The sequence below is a fragment of the Lontra canadensis genome, unplaced genomic scaffold (assembly GCF_010015895.1).
Source record: "Lontra canadensis isolate GAN:19392208 unplaced genomic scaffold, GSC_riverotter_1.0 scaffold17, whole genome shotgun sequence".
Lineage (NCBI taxonomy): Eukaryota > Metazoa > Chordata > Mammalia > Carnivora > Mustelidae > Lontra > Lontra canadensis.
This window is the reverse complement of record NW_022631011.1, coordinates 2,064,413-2,088,935: the sequence shown is the minus strand read 5'-3', so window position 1 is coordinate 2,088,935 and position 24,523 is coordinate 2,064,413. Positions and strand designations below refer to the sequence as shown.

General features: G+C 44.4%; 1 protein-coding gene across 5 annotated transcripts in view; it reads left to right on the top strand.

Annotated features, from left to right (window-relative positions):
- The window catches only part of SLC14A1 (solute carrier family 14 member 1 (Kidd blood group)), a 44,925-nt gene extending 24,602 nt beyond the window's left edge, over positions 1-20,323 (top strand). For all 5 annotated transcript variants that reach the window (XM_032859500.1, XM_032859502.1, XM_032859501.1 and 2 more), the window contains 8 exons: positions 5,142-5,298; positions 6,047-6,236; positions 7,653-7,781; positions 9,791-9,983; positions 11,926-12,073; positions 12,295-12,429; positions 17,510-17,559; positions 18,636-20,323. In XM_032859500.1, coding sequence (XP_032715391.1) covers positions 5,163-5,298; positions 6,047-6,236; positions 7,653-7,781; positions 9,791-9,983; positions 11,926-12,073; positions 12,295-12,429; positions 17,510-17,559; positions 18,636-18,812 — 1,158 coding nt within the window. In that variant the 5' untranslated portion in view covers positions 5,142-5,162 and the 3' untranslated portion in view covers positions 18,813-20,323. The remainder of the gene's footprint in view (positions 1-5,141; positions 5,299-6,046; positions 6,237-7,652; positions 7,782-9,790; positions 9,984-11,925; positions 12,074-12,294; positions 12,430-17,509; positions 17,560-18,635) is intronic.
- Positions 20,324-24,523: the final 4,200 nt, after the last annotated feature.

The window sequence follows — 24,523 nt, the reverse complement described above, 5'->3', positions numbered from 1 at the left end:
GATGTATTCAAAGTGCTGAAAGGGCCCTGAAACAAATAATACATTATATGTTAATTTAAAAAAAGTTCTGAAAGGGAAAAAAAAATCTGCAGGCAAGAATACTCTATCCAGCAAGGCTATCATGCAGAAAAGAAGAAATAAAGACCTTCTGAGACAAACAAAAGATAAGAAGTTCATGACCACTAAACCAGCCCTACAAGAAATATTAAAGGAGACTCTTCAAGTGAAAAGGAAGGACCATAAGCAAGAGGAAGGAATGTAGGAAGCCCAAAAGCAGTAAAAATAAGAATGTCTGTAAAAATCAGCCAAAGGACTCACAAAATGAAAGGATATAACCTATAACACCATATACTTAAAATATGGGGGCAAGTAGAGTAAAGAAGAGTTCAAATTTAAATGACCATCAAATCAATACATACAGATTGCTATATACAGATGTTATATACAAACTGAATGGTCACCACAAATCAAAACCCAGTAATAGACATGCAAAAATTAAAGAGAAAGGATTCCAAATATATCACTAAAGAAAACCAACTAATCATGAAAGAACAAGAGAAGAAAATAACGGAGAAGAACTACAACAACCACCATAAAACAAGGAACAAAATGGCAATAAATACTTACCTATCAATAATTACTTTGAATGTAAATGGACTAAATGCTCCAATCAAAAGACATAGGGTGGCAGAATGGAGAAGAAGAAGAAGAGGAGGAGGAGGAAGAGGAGGAGGATGAGAAGGGAGGAGGTAGGTGAGGTGGGAGGGGAAGGATAAGACACATCCAGACGCTGCCTATAAGGGACTCACCTCGGAACTAAACACATTTACAGATTGAAAGTGAAGGGATGGAGAAGCATTTATCATGCAAATGGATGTGAAAAGAAAGCTGGAGTAGCAATACTTATATCAGACAAAATAAACTTTAAAACAAAGATGATAACAAGAGACAAAAAAAGAACACTATATAATAATAAAGGGAAGAATCCAGCAAGAAGGTGTAACAATTGTAAATATTTATGCACCCAAATACTTAAAACAGTTAGTAACAAACATAAAGGAAATAATTGATTGTAATACAATAAGAGTAAGGCACGTTAACACCCCACTTAACATCAATGGAGAGATCATCCAAAGAGAAAATCAACAAGGAGACAGTGGCTTTGAATGTCACATTGGATCGGATGGATTTTAACAGATAGAGTCAGAACATTCCATCCTAAAACAGCAGAATACACATTCTTTTAAAGTGAACATGGAACATTCTCCAGTATAGATTACATATTATGCCACAAAACAAGTCTCAACAAATTCAAAAAGACTGAAATCATACCATGCATTTTTTTCCTGACCACAACACTATGAAACTAGAAATCAATTACAAGAAAAAATCTAGAAAGTGCACAAATACATGGAGGTTAAATAACATGCTCTTAAGCAATGGATGGATCAACCAAGAAATCAAAGAGTAAATTCAAAAATACACGGAGACAAATGAAAATGAAAATACAAGGGTCCAAAATCTTTGGGATGCAAAAGCATTTCTAAGAAGGAAGTTCTTAGCAGCACAGGTCAACTCAAGAAGCAAGAAAAATCTCAAAGAAGCAACCTAATGTTACACCTAAAGGAGCTAGAAAAAGAACAAACAAAATCCTAATCAATAGAAGGAAGGAAATAATAAAGATCAGAGTAAAAATAAATGATATAGAGATTTTAAAAGCAATAGAACAGATTGATAAAACCAGGAGCTGGTTCTTTGAAAAGATCAACAAAATTGATAAACCTTTAGCCAGATTCATCAAGAAAAAAGAGAGGATTCAAATAAACAAAATCATAAAAGAGGAGAAACAACAACCAACACCACAGAGATTTAAAAAAATTGTAAGAGAATATTGTGAAAAACTAGAGGCCAAGAAAATGGACAAACTAGAAGAAACAGATAAATTCCTAGAATCATATAACCTCCAAAAACTGTATCAGGAAGAAATAGAAAATATGAACAAGCTGATCATTGGAAATTGAATCAATGATGAAAAACTCCCAACAAACAAAAGTTTAGGACCAGATGGCTTCACAGGTGAATTCTGCCAAACATTTAAAGAAGAGTTAATACTTATTCTTCTCAAACTCTTCCAAAAAATTGAATAGGAAGGAAAACTTCCAAATTCATTCTAGGAGGCCCATATTACCCTGATACCAAAACCAGAGATACCAAAAAAAGAGAACTATATGCCAATATCTCTGATGAACATAGATGCAAAAGTCCTCAACAAAATATTAGCAAAACAAATCCAACAACACGTTAAAAAAATCATTTACCACAATCAAGTGGGATCTATTCCTGGGATGCAAGTGTGGTTCAATATTCAAAAATAAATCAACATGATGCATCACATCAACAAGAGAAATGTTAAAAATATATATATGATCATTTCAATAGATGCAGAAAAAAAATTTGACAAAGGGCAACATCCATTCATGATAAAAACTCTCAACAAAGTAGGTTTAGAGAGAACATACCTCAATATAATAAAGGCCACATATGAAAAACCCACAGCTAACATCATACTCGATGGTGAAAAATTGAGAGCTTTCCCCCTAAGATCAGAAACAAGACATGGATGTCCACCCTCATCACTTTCGTTCAACATAGTAGTGGAAGTCCTAGCCATAACAGTCAGTCAACAAAAATAAATAAAAACCATCCAAATTCGTAAGGAAGAAGTAAAACTTTCACTATATGCAGATGATATGATGCTATATATAGAAAACCTGGAAGATCCCACCAAAAAAACTGCTAAAACTGATAAATGAATTTAGTACGATCCCAGGATACAAAATCAATGTACAGAAATCTGTTGCATTTCTATACACCAATAATGAAGCAAGAGAAGTAGAAATTAAGAAAGTAATCCCATTTACAATTGCACCAAAATAATAAAATACCTAGAAATAAGCTTAACCAAGAAGGTGGAAAACCTATACTCTGAAAACTATAAAATATTGATGAAAGATGATACAAACAAATGGAAAGATATCCATGCTCATGGATTGGAAGAACAAATATTGTTAAAATGTCCATACTGCACAAGAACAAGAGCATTTTTTACAGAAATAGAACAAGTAATATTAAAATTTGTATGGAACCACGGAAGACCCAGAATAGCCAGAACAATCTTGAAAAAGAAAAACAAAACTGGAGGTGTCACAATTTCAGATTTCAAATTATACTACAAAGCTGTAGTAATTGAAATAGTATGGTACTGGCACAAAAACAGACACATTAATCAATGGAACAGGATAGAAAGCCTAGAGACAAACCCACAATTATACGGTCAGTTAATCTTCAACAAAAGAGGCAAGAACATGCCATGGGAAAAAAGACAGTCTCTTCAACAAATGGTATTGGGAAAACTGGTCAGCTACATGCAAAAGAATGAAACTGAACCACTTGCTTATACTGTAACAAAAATAAACTCGAAATGGATTAAAGACCTGAATGTGAAACTTGTAACCATAAATATCCTAGAAGAGGCAGGAATTTCTCTGACATTGGCATTTCTAGATCTGTTTCCTGAGGTAAGGGAAATAAGAGCAAAAATAAGCTATTGGGACTACATCCAAAAAAAAGTTACTGCCCAGCAAAGGAATCAACAAAACTAAAAGACAACCTACTGAATAGAAGATATTTGCAAATGATATAATGGGTAAAGGTTGGTATCCAAAATGTATAAAGAACTTCTATGATTCAACACCCATCCCCAAATAATCCAATTTAAAATTATAGGCAGAAGATATGAACAGACCTTTCTCCAAAGAAGACATCCAGATGGCCAACAGACACATGAAAAGAGGATCCACATCACTCATCATCAGGGAAATGCAAATCAAAACCACCTCACACCTTTCAGAATGGCCACAATCAAAAACAGAAAAAACAGCAAGTGTTGGTGAGGATATGGAGGAAAAGGAACCCTCATGCACTGTTGGTGGGAAGGCAAACTGACGCAAGCACTGTGGAAAACAGTATGGAGGTTCCTCAACAAGTTAAAAATAGAACTTCTCTAAAATAGAACTTGCACTACTTGGTATTTACCCAAAGAATACAAAAACACCAACTTGAAAGAACATATGACCCCCCTAGGTTTATTGCAGCATTATTTACAATAACCAAATTATGGAAGGAGCCCAAGTGTCCATTAATGAATGGATAAAGAAGATATGGGGCACATACAATGGAATATTGTTCAGCCTTAAAAAGGAATGAAATCTTACTATTTGCAACAACATAGAGCTAGAGAATATAACGCTGAGTGAAATAAGTCAGTCAGAGAAAGACAAATACCTTATGATTTCACTCACATGTGGACTTTAAGAAACAAAACAAACAAACAAAGGAAAGAAAAAGACACAAACAAAAAGCAGTCTCTTAACTGTAGAGAACAAAGTGATGGTTGCCAGAGGGGAGGTGGGTGGGGGATGGGTGACACAGGTGAAGGGGATTAAGGGTTCACTTACCATGATGAGCAGTGAGTAAGGTATAGATTTGTTGAATCACTATATTGTATACCTAAAACTAACGTAATACTATATGCTAATTATATTGGAATTACAGTTAAAAACTTAATTAAAAAAAAAAGACTACTCGTCTTGGGAAGTAGCTGTTTGGTCTGCATTAGTGAGCGCCATTTTTAACCTAACATCCGGCTCCTTTAACTGACAGCATGAAACTTAAGTACTTGGTCTTAGCTCTTCATGTATTATTATTTCAGTCAGTATGTTGAAATTGAATATTTTTCAGTCTTTTTCACTAGACTGGGCTCTCTGAGTGCACACTGTAGGTGCTCAGTGGGTATTTGTTGAACTAGAAACTGGACCTCATGACACTCAAGGCCAGAACCTTCTCATGGTAGCATTAAAGACAGTAATAACAAAAGTAGAATGGGATTTGGGTTTGGGAGTGATAATCTCCATGACAATATTTCAAGAGGAAACTGGTGCTTTCTTAGTCCTCTGGGATGTCATGATACAAATGAATTGCTTTTAAACTCATCCTCTATGGCTAACCGCGACCAGGTGCTGGGCTGGCCAGTCTGCAGTGCTCCGCAGTAGGGTGTTTATGAGCTCTGTCCTTTCCTCAAGGAGCTGGAGGAAGAGGTAACCATGGAGGACAGCCCCACTATGGCTAAAATGGACCAGGGTGAAAATCAGGTTTTACCAAGTCCAAGAAGAAGGTATCTCCCCAAGGCACTTGGCTACATCACTGGTGATATGAAAGAATTCGCCAGCTGGCTCAAAGGTATTTATGTTTCCCTCCCTGGGGGAGATGGGGAATTAGCTTCGGGGGAAATAGCTTGCTGGTTCTTCTACTCTTATCTTTCATTATAGTCCCCTGCCTTGTATTGACCTCTTTCCTCTCCAGTTTTTAACTTTTATTTTTTTTTAAGATTTTTATTTTTTTAAAGATTTATTTATTTATTTGAGAGAGAAAGAGAGAGAGCATGAGCAGAGGGAGGAGCAGAGAGAGAAGGAGAGAGCAGACTCCCCACTGAGCCTGAAGGCTGGCACAGGGCTCCATCCCACAACTCTGAGATCAGGAGCTGAGCTAAAATCAAGAGTTGGATGCTTAACTGACTAAGTTACCCAGGTTGCCCAAGATTTGATTCTTAAGTAATCTCCATACCAAACATGAGGCTCAAACTTATAATCCCCAAATCAAGAGCAGCACGTTCTACCGACTGAGTCAGCCTGGTGCCCCTAACTTTTTATCTTCTAACCTGCAAGCCTCTTCAGATATTTTTTTTGTGGAGATAGTGCTTAGAGCCAGAGCCCTACTCATATTAGAGGAATGCACCTGGCTCCATCCCATAATTTTAGCACTTAAAAACTGAAGTTTTACTATTGGTAATTCATTTTTTTAGCTTAAGAGTCTGTACCTCTGAGCATGGTGAATAAGGGCATTCAGTGCTTTCAGGGTGGGCACTGGGCGTGGAAAGGAACCGCTTGACTTGTCACTTCCTCAGCTCTGCCCGTCTCATCTCTTCCAGACAAACCACAGGTGCTCCAGTTTGTTGACTGGGTCCTTCGGGGCATATCCCAAGTGGTGTTTGTCAGCAACCCCATCAGTGGAATCTTGATTCTGGTGGGACTCCTGGTCCAGAATCCCTGGTGGGCTCTTAACGGCTGTGTGGGAACGGTGGTCTCCACTCTGACGGCCCTATTGCTTTCTCAGGACAGGTAGGTCCCTCCACCCAAGCCTGCTCTTCTTGCTTCTGAAAACGCAGGAGCCAATCCCTGACTCTGGGCATCAGTGACAAGGCCCCACCCTTCCCAGAAATACCCACCTTTATTTTACAGAAACTGTATTTGTCTTGAACCAGAGGTCAGGGGATTATTTATATATTTTATTCTTTCTCTTTAATCATTCACTAAATCATTCTTCTTCAATGATTAATCAATTATTTGTCATGAGCATTTTATTTGGGCAAGAACCTATATGAGTTCTTTTTTTTTTTTAGATTTTATTTATTTATTTGAGAGAGAGAGAGAGAGAGAGAGAGAGAGCACAAGCAGGGGGAGGAGTAGAGGGAGAGAGAGAGGTAGACTCCCCACTGAGCAGGGAGCCCAAAATGGGGTTTAATCCCAGGATCCCAAGATAATGACCTGAGCCAAAGGCGTAAGCTTACTGGACTGAGCCACCCAGGCACCCCATGCATATGAGTTCTTGAAAAGTCTTGGTGAATGCACATCTTCTGTTGTTCTAACTATGGCGTTCCACAACTTGCTGACGTGGCCATTAAAGCAATGTCAGTCAAGAATTCAGTCTGCAAGTCCCTTGTTGAGAAGGCAAATCTTTGCCTAGCTGTCCACTGTCCTCAAGTATATTCCCAAATTCTAGAAGAAAAGATCACTTTTAGGGTTAAACCGGCAAAAATCGCATCACTTCCCTACATGTCCCAAAAGATTAGTTAAGGAAGACAATAGGTCAACCTTCAGAAGTGAGGTTAAATGCCCAGCAACAAAAAGGAACCCGAGAATGAATTCGGTGCTGAGTGTGCGTATAAATGCAATACTCCGCCCAGTGAAAGTAATTGTTTTTCTTTGCAATAACTTGGAAATGTGTGTTTGGAGACCACAAAATGGAAACACAGGAAGATGAAAAATGTATGCTAAGTTGGAAGACTGATGTTTTTAAGGTCACAAACACTATGAAAATGAATTTACAGTTGGACAGTCTTAAACCTTTCACCAAGAATGTCAGACTTAGCAGTTAAACGGACCAGCTCTGTTCAGATCAAAGGCTCTTAATGACGCAAAAGAAATAGCAACTTTCTGAAGGAAAGGCTAAAGGAAGCAAAACAAGCCGCCTCGCTCATTTCCCTTTCTGCACCTGGATGCTGGAGTCCTGTCTGGCTAAGACACCTCTGTAGGGGGTTGTTCTTTAATGCACATCTGCATTTTATCCTCATCTACGTAAATTTCATTTTTTCCACAATTTTAATAGTGTTTGGCTTTTACAGACTTTGGAATCAATTTCTAAATATAATCTCGTTTTCTAATGTGAACATGATCTGAAAGTTACAAGTGTCATTTATGGGCAAGTCCTGCCAGCGTCCACGCAGGATGTGTCCATGCTATGCCTCTCGCCCACAGGTCGGCAATAGCCACAGGACTCCAAGGCTACAATGCCACGCTGCTGGGAATCCTCATGGCTGTCTTTTCAGACAAGGGCAACTATTTCTGGTGGCTATTACTCCCGGTGTCGGCTATGTCCATGACTTGGTAAGCAGTCCCTGGTTTTCAAAAAACGCCTTAAAAAAAAAATGTGTGGGTGGAGGAGGGATTGGAGAGTTACTGTTGAATGGATACAAAGTTTCAGTTTTGCAAGATGAAAAATGTTCCAGGAAGGGACAGCAGGGATGGTTATACAACAGTGTGAATGAACTGAATGCTAGTCAACTAGAGACCTTCATATGGTTAAAATGGTCAGTTATATGGTGCATATGTCTAACAATTTTTAGAAAAATGATTTTTTAAGATTCAGAGTCAGGTTAGTTCTATTGGAAACAGGAAGCATCACACACACCGATGCGTGCATGTGACCCTCCCCACACACCTCATCCCCTCACCCCCCAAAGATTCTGATGTAATTGGTCTGGGGTGTTGCCTGGCCATTGGGAAGTTCCCCCCCTCTTTTTTAAAATATTTTATTTATTTATTTGACAGAGATAGAGAGTGATCACTAGTAGGGAGAGAGGCAGGCAGAGAGAGAGAGGGGGAAGCAGGATCCCCGCCAAGCAGAGAGCCTGATGCAGGGCTCGATCCCTGGACCCTGAGATCACGAGCTGAGCCGAAGACAGAGGCTTAACCCACTGAGCCACCCAGGCGCCCTGGCCATTGGGAGTTTTAAAGGCTCCCGGGGGTTTCTAACACAACCAAATTTGAGAATCACGCCCTACATCAGTGGTCCATCGTGCGCACTACAGAATGACAGCAGGGCTTGTGGAAACACAGCCTGCTGCTCCCCTCCCCCAGAACTTTGGATTCAGTCCATCTTGGGTGAAGCCTAAGAATCCTCATTTCTAACTAGTTCCGAGGTGGTGTGGCTGATCCAGGGACTACACTTTGAGAACCACTGTGTGTGCCTGTATGAGCTCTCCTTACCCAGGTGCCCCTGTGCCTTCAAAGAACTGCTTTCCTGAATTTAATCCCTTTTAACCCTAAGTCCTTACAATTTGTTTCTTAAGTCCTTTTTTGTTTGTTTTATGGAAACATACATTTCCTTCCTGCTATGGCACGTTTAGAATATAAAATATGAATATCCACACGCATGAGTAGTACAGCCCACTCTGGACAGTGTCAGCAGAGCACCCCCCCTCCCCGCACTTGGCTGCACCCACAGGCATGGGGGAGAGAGTCTGCTGGCAGAGCCAATCTGAACAGGAAATAATTTCCAAAGAACAGGCTCAAGGACAGGAGGTGGGTCACCTGCAGGGACTCACCACACCCCTCTTCCCATGATCTGGAATTCAGACCTTAGTTGATGGGCCAATAAGTGAGAGCCCAAAAGGGGCCCAGAGACCATCTAATCTAATCTAATCCAGTCCCCCAGGCTACAGACAAGGAAATGGATGTGTAGTTCCTTGCCAAAGGTCACACAATTCACCAACTGCTTCAGATTTACAGCTGTTCCTCTCCCTCCGGCCCCCCTTCCCACCCCGAGTTTAAGATCTTTTTCCTCCAGCCCACACCACCTTTCATCCTCCCTTGGGTAATTGTTCCTTTTTTTCAAAAATAGATATACTAAAGACTCATGAAGATGACACAGAAATTCAAGATGGTGGTAGCCTCTGATGGGGAGGCAGCGGCTCATGATCATGTGCCATGATCGTGGTTACACAGGGGGCTCTAACTGGGGGGATAGTATTTCACCTCATACCTAAAATACTTCCAAAAATATTTCTACAGCCTAGATTTGCTAAGTCACTGTGAGCAACCCCAGAGTATAATTTTTCAAAAGTCAAACAAGCTAAGAGTTGATTATTGACTTTATGTAAGAATTATTCTCTGACAGGGTTTATTCCGCGTGTGTTTGGTTTTCTGTTCCAGTCTGGGGTTTTTGTGTTTTATTTTGTTTAGTTTCTTTTCCCCCTGTGAAAAGTTTGTTAAAACACCACGTTAGCATTTTGCCCATGAAACAAAGCCTCTCCACAGTGTAGAGATTCGGTTTGTCAACTGAGTTGTCACGAGCGTGAACTTCCCTTCTGTTCTGTGGTTGTTGTTGTTATTAGTCCAATTTTCTCAAGCGCGTTGAACTCCTTGTTCTGCAAATGGGATCTCCCAGTCTTCACTCTGCCCTTCAACATGGCGTTGTCGATGTACCTATCGGCCACAGGACATTACAATCCATTCTTCCCAGGCAAATTGTTCAAACCTGTAACCGCGGTTCCCAATGTCACCTGGCCTGAGCTCAATGCCCTGCAGGTAAGACACACTATCTTCTCGCATTCCTCCCTGACTCTGGAAGACACCCAGTGTCCTCCTGCTTGAGTGTTCTTGGGCATCAGAGCCTGACGGAGACTCTCGTCCCATAAACTGTTTATTTTACTCCAAAGCTTTGGGCTCTAAGGGTTTGTTTGTCATGATTATTATTGAAGTATAGTTAACATACAGTGTTGTATTAGTTTCAGGTGCACAGTAGAGCGATTTGACAATTCTATACGTTACTCAGCGCTCCTCGAAATACGTGCCCTCTTCATCCCCTTCACCGATCCACCCATCCCCCAACTCATCTCCCTCTGGTAACCACCCGTGCGTTCTCTGTAGTTAAGGGTCTGGTTCTAAAGGGTTTTTAAAATGATTGCTCAAAGCTAAGTTTCCACCTCTCTTCCTAAAAGCCAGTGCAGAGTATAGTGCCACTGGACATCAAAGACTCTGTTTCAGACTTGCCCCTTCTTTGGGTGGATGGGATGGGGGCCAGCCCTTGATGAAGGGCCTCCAGCCTGGAGTTAAGGCCTCCGTGACAGCCTCCTCTGATCAAAAGAACTGACAGCTTACGTAGATTTAAAAGTGGAATTCATTACAATGAAATACAATTAAAAATGCAGTTTCTTAGCCTGACCAGCCATACCTCAGGCGCTCAGTAGCCACCTATGGAATATTCTAGCACCACAGAAGTCCTGCCGGATGGTGCTGGTCTTCTTCTCCTCACTCTGAGCTACCACCCCAGCATCAGTGCCCTTCCTTCCCATTCCGCCTGACTCCCCACCTCCTGGCGCCCTGAGGGATAGTTCTGAGGGAAACTTCCATCAGTTCTGAGGGAAAGCCTATGCAGTCTTTGCCTGTGTCGAGGTCCCTGGTCTAGACAAATAGGAAATGATCTTGCGTAGACACGACAATCCACTGTGAGCTGGAAAATTCAGGGTCCATCCTAGGATAGAATCAAACTCTCAGTACCATCCTGGGCTCTGTGTTTGGAAGCCAGTGTTAGATCCCGCCTAACGTCTGAGGGGAGGGGGCAGTTCCTCCTGCCAAAGCAGGATCACCTGTAGCAATCACGGCCTCCCCAAGGTCGCTCAAGGGGTATACATGTGACCAGGGCAAGTGGACTTGGTCACAAAGGAACCTAATGTGGCTAATTATGCCTCTCCTGGCCCGAGCAGAAGTACCATTATAAAGAATTACTATTTGTTGGCTTAAACTGAACCCTATACCTTCCCCAAACTGCCATATTCTGCCAGCACTTAGCTGAAGTCAGGCCTCAGCCAGAACAGAGAATTGTGACATTCACGTGTAGTTGTGTGTTTTGAGGACTAACAGGAATTTGTTGATAACTGGAAGAAGCCAAGGATATTCTAGTTTAAATTAATACATGTTCTCATTAAGTATAAATAGGGTCCCCATTCATGAACTTGCCAATGATTGCTTCTGAATTGTGGATAAGATAACCTGGCTCTGGATCTCTCTCCTTAACAACCCGATTGCACAGTAGTAATAATACTTCTCTTGACCCTGATGTGCACGCCTGTGTTAGCCTGAGAATGACAGACAGTTAAGAGCCGCGGAGATGTCAGCTGTGGTCCCTGCCATCCTTGTTGGGAAGTGTGGCAGGTCCTGGCCATAAGACCAGCTAGGAGCCTCCCAGCAACCAAAGCCAAGTGGGTGTGCAGGCCTTGGAGACCCTGAGTAAAGGGGAAATCGAAGAAGGCAGGCTCAGCATTCGCCAGCAAAGGGCTGGTCTATTTCTCGGGATAAAGCTGAAGAACAAGATTTCGCTGTCAAGAGAAAGAGACTTTTAGAAATTAGTACCACTGGCCTCAGAAGACCAGATACACTAACTCTACGGTTACATTGTCTGTGCCTGCGGGTGTCCTGCGGCTTTCTGCTCAGTGGTGTTAACGAGCTCCTTTTCCAAACCACTTTGCAGTTACTGAAATCGCTGCCCGTGGGTGTGGGCCAGATCTATGGCTGTGATAACCCGTGGACGGGGGGCATTTTCCTGTTTGCCCTTCTGCTCTCCTCCCCACTCATGTGCCTGCATGCAGCCATCGGATCGCTGCTGGGGATAGCGGCAGGTGAGCAAATACAGCACCACATACTTCCCCCCGCTCCCCGCGCCCCATCCCCACCCCAGCCGCACCGCCACCCCTCACCCCGGGCATCTTCCATACTCCAGACTTCCTTGAGGGCTCCGCTTCCAAGGGACTGATCGGCGTAGCTTCCCCCACCCCTGGCCTCCTTTCAGAGTGCCCTGCCTTTGGTCCCGAGCCCTAAGCCCACCTGTCTTCTCTACTAGGACTCAGCGTTTCGGAGCCATTTGAGAACATCTACCTTGGACTCTGGGGTTTCAACAGCTCTCTGGCCTGCATTGCAATCGGAGGAATGTTCTTGGCTCTCACCTGGCAAACCCACATCCTAGCTCTTGCCTGTGGTGAGTGTACCCTGCATGGGAGGGAGGGTAGCTCCTAACTCTGGAATCAGTCCCCACAGTACAAAGGGACCATGTGAGACACTGGGGTTGCGGTTCCAGGGTGGGCTCCTGGCTATCTGCATGTGGGAGCAGGACGGGTGGCGTCCCCTCCCTGGGAGGGTTAAGCTCTGCTGTGCCCTCCTCACTGGCTGTCGTGAGGGCGGGAGAGGCTGTTGAGTCGTGATCACCATTTGCCATCTGCATATGAGGGGGGTAGAAATTCGACTCATTCTATTTCATCACACTCATGATCTGACCCAAGAAACTAGAATGGAATGACTCGGGCTAGATACAGAGCCATTCCTCCTGCTGAGCCAAATAGGACTACATGTGGCCGTCCAGCTGTCTCACGCTTCAGGGAGCTTCGGAATCACCTGGAAGGCTTGTGAAAACATGGATGGCTGCCCACCCACCCCCCAGTCCCTGATTCCTCCTACGAGGAGGAGTTGACATTCCTAACCAGGGCCAGACAGCACTGCTGCTGTTGATCTGGGGACGACCAGATGGTCCAAACCACTGTGTTCATCCCTTCTGACCCTGGTACTCCAGCAACTCAGCCGATCAGAGCTAGGAGAAGGTCTGGAGCTCTCCCACTCTGTCCCCCTCATTTTACTATTGGGGTTCCGAGGCCAGAGAGTGAAGTGGTGTGCTGAAGGGCATCCAGTCAATTAGGGTAAATGCAAGCCCAGAACCCACACTTGCTAACAACCTCTGGAATTACACCCCCCACACACTACTCTGCTTCCCAGTGGCAGCATTCAGGCCTCGAGGTAAAAACAGAGCTCAAGTGACCGTGGTTTGAAAAGCTGATGGGTTTCTCAGGCCCTTCTAAAGGGGAGGCTTATTCACCCAGAGGCTCTGGCATCCCTAATCCAATACAAAGTAAAAGTATTTAAGATAATCGGTTAGCGTGTAGGGAATGACCGTCCCTGGGGAATATGCAGCGGGGGAGGACGGACTGTGCAGAAATTATTCCTAGAAATATTTGTCTACAGTCAGTTTATCACCAGATGAATCGATCCAAGTTATCTAAGCCGCTACTAAAATGGCGGATCACATCTAGACATCCACAATGGAATACTACTCAGCCATAAAAAAGAATGAAATCTCGCAACTTGCACAAACACGGGTGGACCTTGAGGGTATTATGTAAGTGAGATAAGTCCAACAGAGAAAGACAAATACCATATGATTTCACTTACATGTGGGATCTAAAAAAAAAAAAAAAACAGAACAAAGCAAAACCCAGACTCATAAATGCGGGGAACAGATCGGTAGTTGCCAGAGGGGAGGAGAGAAGGGGGTGTGAAGGGGTAAAGGGAAGTATAAATTTCCAGCCATAAAATAAATAAGCCACGGGGGTGTCATATACTGCCTGAGGAACAGAGTCAGTAACATTGTCTTAATTTTGTGTGGGGGCAGACAGTGACGAGACTTTACCGAGTGGAGCATTTCACAGCATATACAAGGGCAGAATCACTGTGCTGTACACCTGAAACTAATATAATATTGTATGTCAATTATACCTCAATTTAAATACAAAAATAGAAGAGTAGGCCACATGTGAGGCAGGACTCAGAATGGATTCCTGCACTGGGCAGGAGGCAGGACCAAGGATCTCGAAGGCCTCACTGAGATGTGATTGTCCGAGGCTGTAGCTAGGTGAACACACCTCAGGTTGCCGTGGCAGGACCATGTACGTGTCATTTTGACCCTTTCTTTGTAGTACACAGCTGTTCCAGCGACTAAGCCTGTAAGAACTCTTGGCTCACTTTCCCACATTTGTTCACAAGCTTAGGGCCAAGGAGAAGATAGATTATGTGCCACCCGAGCTAGGCCAGGTTAGAAGCTTTATTGTGAGATGGTGTGGGGTTTCAAATCTCTATTTGAGGCACATACCTTAATGTGTCTGTGTTGGCAGGAGCAGCAAATACGTATTAAACACTCATGAAGCAGCCCAAATAGTTCTAGGAAGAGCTAGGAGCTTAGCAGGGTTAGATCCCAGAAGCTGTTGTGCCCAGTGTTCCGGCCCAGGGCTGAAGCCAGGTAGATGGGAGAAACCCACCGGAGACCACGAAAATATCTGTAGCAGAACAAGGACACATCTGCAGTACCAGCATCCCTGGGGAGAGCAGAACAGTTCAGAATCATCAAGAAGCACCTCCTAGAGAAGGTGGCTTTTTTGTACGTCCTAAAACCCTGGAGGAGAAAGTCCGGTTGGTGGAAGGGGCGGTCTGGGCCAGTGTTCGAACAGCCTGAGCCCATCCTCCAAGATCAAGCAGACGCTGTTTTGGACACAAGAGTTGTTGATGAGATCTTGGCAGGGTTTGGAAAGCAAGGCAGCCAAAGCTGTTCGCAGATGGGTTTCCTCAAAGCAGGAGTATCTTCGTTATTTTCTTCACTCCAAGAGCAGTACAGGCTTATTGCACAAGACAAAACACCAAAATTCAATCAATACAGAAGAATTTAAGGCAGAAAGTAAAAACATTCCATCCTTCTCCCTCAAGGCAACTTTTTGGCCTCCTTCTTATGAGGACCCTGTGGTTACATTGGGTCCGCATAATGGTTAGGGCAGTATACGGAATTCATGGAGAGCCCAGACCCTGGGGCCAAAATCGTTGAATTTCTGTCGATGTCGCATTCACCCCAACAGAGGCCGTAGGATTTCCCCAGCCGCAGACAGTGTACGAGAGGGGCTCTTTCATCCGCTCGGGGTACTGCCCGTCTCCTCCGTCTCTGCACAGAAAGCGTTGAGGCAGACTTCGAGCCCCTCTGGTACAGCAAGCCTCCCATGGGAAATGTCACAGCAAGCTCCAGCTTGCCCATAGCCCCCTGACCCTGCCAAATGAGAGACCAGCCCTGCCAGCCAGGGTAAATAAATAACAGCCATTTATTACAGAGTTGCTCCTCCGCTGGTTCCGATGGCCTTATCAGGAAGGGGAGCCGGGGACTCTGATAGGGCCCAGCAGCACCGCCTGCTCTGCCTCCAAACCGGAAACTGCCCACCGGGGAAGTCCTCAGCTTTGTTATTTTGTCAGGGCAAACGGGAGAAACATTTTGTTTCTTTTTGTTCATTTTTTCTTTTTATCTAGAGTTGGGGAGGGGCAGAAGGAGAGAGAGAGACTCTTAAGCAGACTCAGCAAGCCTTAACTGATGGGCAGCCACTGTTCGACAGTCTGACGCTCTTACTGTGGAGAGAAAAGCAACTCGTAATCGGAGACCACTTGGAAACAGCAGAGCAGGAAGAGAGCAGGGCGGGAACTGTGCCTTCCAAGTGCAACCGGTGTGAAAAGGACAGGAAGGGCAGCGAGGTCTCATGCGCTTGGGGGAGGTCTCGGAGGAGAGCCGGAACGGAGAGAGCAGGGCAAGTGGTCTGGTGCTTACCTGAGAGCGGGTGAATATGTGTTGAATGAGCGAGGGAGAGAAGGAAGGAAGGAAGGAAAAAAAGAAGGGGAGGGAGGAAGGAAGGAAATGGAAAATGAAATGACCGAAACCAAACAAAGCTCTTCCAGCCCAAGCCACGGCCCACTTCTGCTCAGGGCAGCGTCCCCGTCCGCCCGCTCCCGGGACGGGGAGGGTGGGCAGCTGCCGTTTGTGGAAACAGAGGACTGCATTTGAGATTCATCTCCCCGCAAAGCGCATCTTCAGGTTGCCCTTTGCAGACGGCAGCACTAGATTCCAAAGTTCAGTGATTTGTTGTACGATAAAATGGAGAGCTGGGGTTTGAAGCCCCTGCTGCTTCCAAGACAAGCCTTTCCTGCTAGCCTGAGGCGATTCAGATGTAGAAGAATTAGGTATACTGTTGAACAACAACAACAACAAAAAACAGGAAAAAAAAGACCAAAGATTGATGAAAGGATGGAAGTCTACGGTCAAGTAAGTAGGATCAGAGTCCCTCCCCCCACTTCCAGGCCCTCCCTGCATTGGACTCACTTCTCCCTGCCCTGGAGGTCTGGGTGGTGGGTGTGTCTAACAGAGCTAGCCGTGGCCCAGGGGGCTGTGTGCCCAACCCAGGGAGGTTATCCTGCAGCCTGCCTTTGTGAAACCTGGGCTTCCCTGAGCTGCCCTGAGCCCCCCTCTTCAATGGGTGATTAGCCACTCAAGATCTTTTTTTGTGTTGTTTTGTATTGAAGGTCACATGTAGACTCAAATTACCTGCTTTAAGATTTTGCTCAGAGTAAATAAAAACACAGCATATGAATTCATTACCCTGTATGCCAATCTTAATGATATTTGGGACAATGTTATTATGGGGAGAAATTCCGAGTTTGTGGTCAGTTTCTGCTATCTTTTTATTTTTTTATACCATGATTTTTTGTAACTGTGAATCCTAACCATTAATGTGAGATTCCTAGACGCATATATTGTGATTGGACAGAAACCGTGCTATCTCAAGAAATATTCATGTTTCATTTTTTAAAGATTTATTTTAGAGAGAGAGAGAGAGAGAGAGCGAGCACGAGTGGGGGAGGGGCAAAGGGAGAGGGAGAGAAAACTCGAGGCGACTCCATACTGGGTGTGGAGCCGGAAGTGGGGCTGGATCTCACAAGCCTGCCATCGTGACCTGAGCCGAAATCCAGTATCAGGCGCTTAACCGACTGAGCCACCCCGGGGCCCCCATCATTTTAATTCAACTATGTTCAGAAAAAAATAACAGGGAAGTTTATTTGCCATGGAAGGGCTTTTCCTTAGGGATCAGCGATAATAGCAACAGAATAGTAACCACAGAAAAGCTCCCTTTGCCGAGTACCTCTTACTGTGTGCCAAACCTAAATAGTGTCTCCTTTCCTGATGGCACCAACCCCCTGAGAAATTCTGTCACCTCTATTGTGCAGGTGAGGACGTGGAGGCTTAGAATGAAGGCACCAAGCTCCTAAGTGATAAGGTCTGGATTTGAACCCAGAGCGTCTATGAGCTCGCACTTGTAACCAGGGTGCTGAGCTAGCTGGTGAAACATGGATTTCCAGATTTATACCAGAACGCAGTCTTCCCTACAATGAAAAGTGCACCTACTAAGTCTTGTTGTTTCCCCTTTTTGTAGCTCTGTTCACTGCCTACCTCGGAGTCAGCCTGTCCCACATGATGGCTGTGGTGAGTTGGCTTTAATCTTGCTTTATCATCAGCGTGATTGATCTGTTTATAGTGATGTGGAAACCTTTCTGAGGTCTCACTGGGTGGTGTCCTGAACAGGAAGGAGTCAGGGCTGTGGTCACCATGACTTTCCCATCTCCTGGGCCTGCCTGTTCCACACACCTTCTAACATCATAATAAATTTTAGTCTAAGCTACAATCACTGGGCTTGCTAAAAAATATCAGAGTGCGTAATTTAAAGAAGTGAAAGTTAGCCTGTATAATGTGTTTCTCAAGTTCACGCCATAATTTTGAGTGTTAGGGAACTGACTTTAGAATATCTTCTACTTGAACAGAAAGCCAGAACCATGTAGTGGTTGAGAAATCAAGAAAAGGAGGAAAAGGATAATTGGCTATAGATCCAAATGGTTTGGGTTTTAGTTTTAATTGAGCCATTCATTTTTCATACCCCTTGTCTTTTTCTAAACCCCCCGTCTGTCGTCAGTAAGACCTACTCGGACCCGTGTCCTAGCTGAATTGTTTCATAGGCAGAATCACTGCCCATTCAGTGCCTCCTGCCACTTTCTCCCTCCTTTTCGGCACTGACTTGCCCTTGACCTTCTCCTTCAGAGCTGCATGAGTTGCCGGGAACAGCCCCGAGGAAGGACCTCCCCTCCAAGAGCTCAGAGTCTATTTGGGAACTGGAATGGAAGGAAGGAAAGCCAGTAGAGTCCAAGACTGGTCTGGGTGGAAAGCAGGAGGAGAGAGGTCACCATGGCCCGAACTAATCAAAGAGGGCCCTGGGAGTGTGATGAGGGGTCTTCCTCCCACATGTGGTGCAGGAAGCTTGACTGGATGAGAGGGAGGGAAAGATGTGCAAGGTGGACATGCAACCGACCCCCTAAGGGAACGGACGGCCGCATTTCCCCTGCTAAATGCAGTCTGACTGGGATCTCGGACTCGGTCTTGGTGGGCAGAAGCAGCATCCGGACCAACGGCCCAGGGACGCCTCCCCCTGGGCTGAATGAGAATAGGAGGAAGGGTGGTGCTCTGGGACAGGATCGCACAGAGCCTGTGGCTTTTCTCTTCCTCCTCAGGTGGGGCTGCCGGCTTGCACCTGGCCCTTCTGTTTGGCCACACTCCTCTTCCTCTTGCTGACCACGAAAAACGACAACATCTACAGGATGCCCCTCAGCAAAGTCACTTATCCTGAAGAAAACCGCATCTTCTACCTCCAGGCCAAGAAGAAAAGGATGGTTGAAAGCCCTTTGTGAGCGCAATCCCCACCCACAGCCAAAGTCCCAAGGGGGCACTGACGCGGCTGACTGCCTCACGTGACTCCCAGGGTCTCGGCAAACTGCTGTTTTTCACTAGCAACAACATTCACACTAACCCATTGGCAATCTGCTCTTAGGCTCATTTTTGTGGCTTTCTTTTAGACTCCAGGAACATCCCCAAACGTGTGAGAGACACGTCCAGATGGTCTGCCCTGGTTGGGGCGTGGGTGCTAGACATACACTCTACTTATAAAGTCAAATGCTCCAACAGAAAGAAGACGTGAGACCAGAGCTCACTATTTCTCGATATTCTTGGTGTTTGGTTGGCTGCATGATACTGACAGTATTACAAATTAAGCTCTACAAACCAACGAAGCCTTCAAAGAATGGAATTGGTGGTCACAAATCAAAGTCAACCCAGAATTCTCTGATAAGCAGTTTGACTTGTTTAAAATCAATACAAGTTCCGTGGGACAGCTGTGGCGCACACAGCTGGTTCTCCAGCTCCGGGGCAGAAGGGCCTGGATGCGGCCCAATGTGTGTGAGGCATTCTACAGGAGATGGTTGATTCTTTCCAGGCTGACACATTGTGTGGGAGGGAGAAAGGGATTTTATCAGTCAGAATGACTCTGTGGTGTTATTTTTCTTAGAAATCGCAAAAGACATTTTAGATAAAGTATATGATCTTTTTCTTAGGAGAATGGATTTGTTTCAATGAGGTAAAATAGAAGTTCTGGTTTCACGAGCCCCAGGTTATTAAAGAAAAGTTGCATTTTTTTATAAAATACTCAGCATAGCTCTTTTTACTTTAATCCCCAAGTTGATTCTGTAAATGCCATGAATGCCTAGAACCAAGTCATCAACCTCCAGGGCCCTTTAAAACCACATTTGGAATTCATCTGAGGATGTCTTCAACCTTATAAAGACTGAAAATGAAGGTCAGATTGTTTCTGGGTGCTCGGAAGTTGTTGAGTTTCTTACTTTAAAAAACAAATTCATTATTTTTTGCACGCTCACAATATTCTCACTCAGAAACCTGACAAGACATACCAGTAAAGGGTTCTCCTGTTTTTCTTCGCTTTAATTATAAAGTTATCGGTCCTATAAACATTCTGTACCTGAACATGTTGAGGACGCCGTGGAAAGTTTGCTCACTACCTTCTAGTTCAGTCTTTATCAACTCAGTATTTTGGGGGATTCAAAAAGAGAAACCGTAGAAGCCTAAAGGATTTTTCTCCTTGGAGTTTGCCAGGCTCAATGCAAAACACACAGTTTGATGCATGAAAAAACAGAAGGGAAGGAACCCTACAAATATCTTGGGAAGAAGTCCACATCTTCCTTTTCTCGGGGAACACAAACATTGCTCCACTTTAACAACGCTGCAACCAAAGCCCTTTGAAGCCCTGAATTTGCAACTCTCACAGTCATGTGCATGCCTGTGGAAAACTAAATTTTTAATCGTTCAGATGGACATCTCCCTTGTTAGGGAATTTGTGAAATAAGATTGGGGAGAGAGAGAACACAAAAAAGCAAGCAGAACCAAAGATAACCACAAGTGAAGAACCTGGGCCATGGTTGAGCGACCCAGAGCCACTAACGTGTCTTCAGGCCCATCTTCGCAAGGAGATCAGGAGTGTTCTCTGTGCCTTCTCCTGGTGCGCTCACACAGGCGTGTAAATGGGAACATTCTAAAGCCTTGTACATTGTCTAATTTAAATGGTATTAATTTTCTCAGGCTATTTTTGTTACTAAGTATTATCCTGAAATAAAGTGAGTATTTTGTTAGTTTTCTTAGGGATCACTTGTGTTCTTTCCTATTGTCTGTATAACCAATTTCCGACTAAGAATATGAATAAAATTATACTCACAGCTCAGTTTTGTGTAAATTTTAAAAGTCCCATACGCCTCTTATAGCTATCGTGAACATTCACAATCACATGCATATGTGTGTATTGCTTAGAATTGCTTATATTTCGATGTACTGTATCTTTATTCCTTTCTTATACATGGTACAGGACCAGATGTGTTGCTGGGCAAACCCTGTTCAACTCAGAGGTATGGACGCATCCCTGCGGGCCTTCTCTCAACTCTGCATTGTTCTTCTCGCTCAGGGATGAGAACAGATTCCTTAGGGCAGTCACCGATGCTCAGCACACATTGCCAACACTTTGAGATGAACATGCAGGCAGCTTCTATGTGTGTCCTACAAGCCCCGGGCACCCCCTGGCCGCAGGACTGAGGCTGGGCACACCTAAGTGGTGAGTGTCCTGGGAGGAGCTACTTCTCAGATTGAAGGCGAAGCCACGCTCCCCTCTGCTACCTGAAGCACTTCCCTCCCACCTCCCTTCATCTGTGGTTAGTGGGCTTGAAAGAAAACATGGTAAGAATGGAAAGTCCCTCCAAGTTTCAAAAGCAGCCCAAACAAGGTTGGGTTAAGAAATAAGAAGGTCACAATGGATTAGCCCCATTGGAGTGCCCTCTGTCAAAACAAAACCTCTCCAAGGGGCGCCTGGGTGGCTCAGTCAGTTGTGCAATGGACTCTTAATTTGGGATCAAGTCATGTTCTCAGTGTTATGAGTTGGAGTTCTGCCTCAGGCTATTCCCGGGGTGTGGAACCTGCCTGAGATTCTCTCTCTCCCCCTTCCCCACCAACCCTCACCCCAGCTCACACACATGTGTGTGCTCTCTCTCTCAAAAACAAACAAACAAAACAAAAAATACCCTCTCCTACCTATTGTTTTAAGACAATAAGTTTGTGAGAGTGATCTGGTCATTAAATGCCCTCTTTCGCCTGAGGTAGAAAACAGAGAGAAGGTTTTAAGGTTCTTCAGCTAAAGACTTCAAATGCTCTATAAAGTTATCCATGGTACCTGATTAGCATGAAATATGTTGAGGTAGGAGGTTAAGTTCAACAGGAGATCAGAATTTTCCAAGGTGGCTTCTTACAGACAACCCTGCAGGAATATTTTTGGGATGGTTAAGTAGAGCACAACGTTTTAGGCATAAGAAAGTTTTCAGCCTTCCCTTTAGTCCAACGACTTCCTTCTAAAAGGCTTTCGTCTTTAGAGAGAAATCTGCTTCTTGAACCTACACCAACACCTCCTCCCATCCCCGATCATTAGAAGGCTTGCAGCTTCAAGGCTAGAGAATGCCATTTGCTAACAGTCACCAGTACAGATCCTGAAGAAATTTCAACAAATAGAATAAATAATAGACTTTGAAAGATGTGGATTTAAGTCCTATAATAGTCTGCTTTCACCAGCTCTTAAAATTGAACTACAAATACAGGTAGCAGATCAAAGCAGACATATGTGAAATCATCTAAAAGAAAAGACTGCTCCTGGGTCTGACCCTCACCTTACTAAGTGTTAACCAGGGAAGTGTGAACACAGCCAGAGCATCTGATGGGAGAACAGGTCAACCACAGAAGCTTAGGAGCTGGAGGCAGACAAAGGCAGGAGGTCTTCAGCTCTGGGAGTCATGGCCCAGGAACAGGTGTCCAGGGATACCCCGTGGCGGAAATGGGCACACTGAGGGGATCACAGTTTAGCAAACGTAATCACTTAGATCAAGAGGCTAATGCCCCTTGTTTGAGCCTGTACTCCCAAGCTATTTCACTTCCTGTGTAGATTTGCCTTCTAAGGGAAACGCACTTGTCCATACTTGTGAATTTCTGACCCGCAACAGTTACATTTCTAGTTTTAATTAATAATTCCATTCTGAGAATAGGTTTTTTTTTAAAAGATTTTATTTATTTATTTGATAGAGAGAGATCACAAGTAGGCAGAGAGGCAGGCAGAGAGAGGGGGGGAAGCAGACTCCCTGCCGAGCAGAGAGCCCGATGCGGGGCTCGATCCCAGGACCCTGGAATCATGACGTGAGGTGAAGGCAGAGGCTTTAACCCACTGAGCCACCCAGGTGCCCCTGAGAATAGGTTTTTGTAAAGGGTTTTGTTTTGGGGGGTTTTTGCCTGTACGTGTCACCAAAACCCAAATCAGCCCATGGTGTTCCAACGAAGTCAAGTTTCTGAGGCTACAAAGGTGGGTGGAGTGGAGGGTAGTCATGGAAGACCTTCCTGAGGATGGGAGCTTTAGGTCAATACCTAAAGAGCAGGCCAGAGATGGGCTGGTGGAGGAAGGTGGGGGATGGAGGGAGCAGTGTTCTTGGCAGATGGAAGCTCATGCATAAAGGCCTTGAGATAAGGAGATTTATGTTTTCAAGAAGTGAGAGAAGACTGACATGGCTGCACCGTGGTAAGTGGATTGGGGTGGATTGGCGTGGATTTGGGAAATCAAGTAGACCATTCCAGTAACACAGGAGAGAGGTAGTTGGCTCAGACTCCGGTGAGGGCAGGGAGATGGAGAGAAGTTGATGGGTGTGAGAGACAAGAGGTGGGATCCTCAGTACTTGGTGATGGATTCATGTGGGAAGTGAGGGAAAGGGAGATGTCAAGGAGCGTTCCCTGAATTCTCACTTGGGTCACAAGGTGGATGGTGGTGCCGCACAGAGATGGGAGCACTGAAGAGTCACTTCTTCTCTTGTGCTATACATCTTCTTATCCAATCCCATCTTTCCAGAGTTTTAATCCAGACCCTTTCTTCAATGGTCTATGGGGACTGTTCCAAAAGTATCAATTTCAACACATCCAGGGCAAAACTCATCTTCTTCAACTATTCCACTCTCCCCTCTGTGCTGAGTTATGGGGAAATATAACACCCTCTAGCTTACTATCCAAGCCAGAAACAGTGTGCCATTTTTAGCTTCATTCTCTCACCTCTAGGCTATAGCCAAATTCTAGGGATTTTACTTCCCTGTTAGCCCCCATTGGTTCAGTAATTGGCAAATATTTATTGAATAACTATTTATTACATAATAGGAACTGGGACTGCCATAGTGGACCCGACCGTCATGGCCACTGCCCTCACAAGAACTTTATGAAGTGAACCGACAAGTAAATGAGTAAAGGGAGTAGTGTGGTAATGTGGATGAGTAAGAGGTAGCTGGACAACAAGGTTGAAGAGGGATTTCTGTGACTTCTACCTTCTAAGAAACAGAAGATAAAAACATACCATTAAGTACCAGACATCCATACCAGTCTGCAGGCTTTGGGCAGCAAGTAATAGAACAACAGTAGTTTCAGTCTTAAAGCAAGAAGTTCTGTTCCAAGTTTAGTGCAACTGCTCAACAATGTCATCAAAGATACAACGTCCTTCTATCCTCTTCAGCATTCTCAGCATCTTCAGAAGACTTCATTTTCATCCTTGTTGCCTCATGGTCCCAAAACAGATGCCTTGTTATAGACATCACAACCACATCAGAAAGAAGGAGGCAAGCAGAGTTGCAAGTGAGACATTCTTTCGTGTCTCTCTCTTTTTATAAGGGAGGAAAATCTTCCCCAGAAGCTTTCCCCAAATCCTATCACTTGTCTCTTTTTGGCAGAACTGGGTCATATGGATGTTCCTGACTGCAAAGGAGTCTGGAAAAGCATGGATCTGGCATTGTTGGCCTCTACTGTGGCAGGTGAGCTCCACCATATTGCCAGGAAAGCAGGAGGAATGGCTATTGGACAAGCAGACAAACATGGGTGTCACAGTGGGGTACATAGTATACAGTCCCTTTGTGCCCAGACCACAGTGGAGAGAGCTACATGGTGGCAGACAAGACTGTTTATAGTGAGGTTCACAAAGGGGTTTGGGACAGAGAACTAA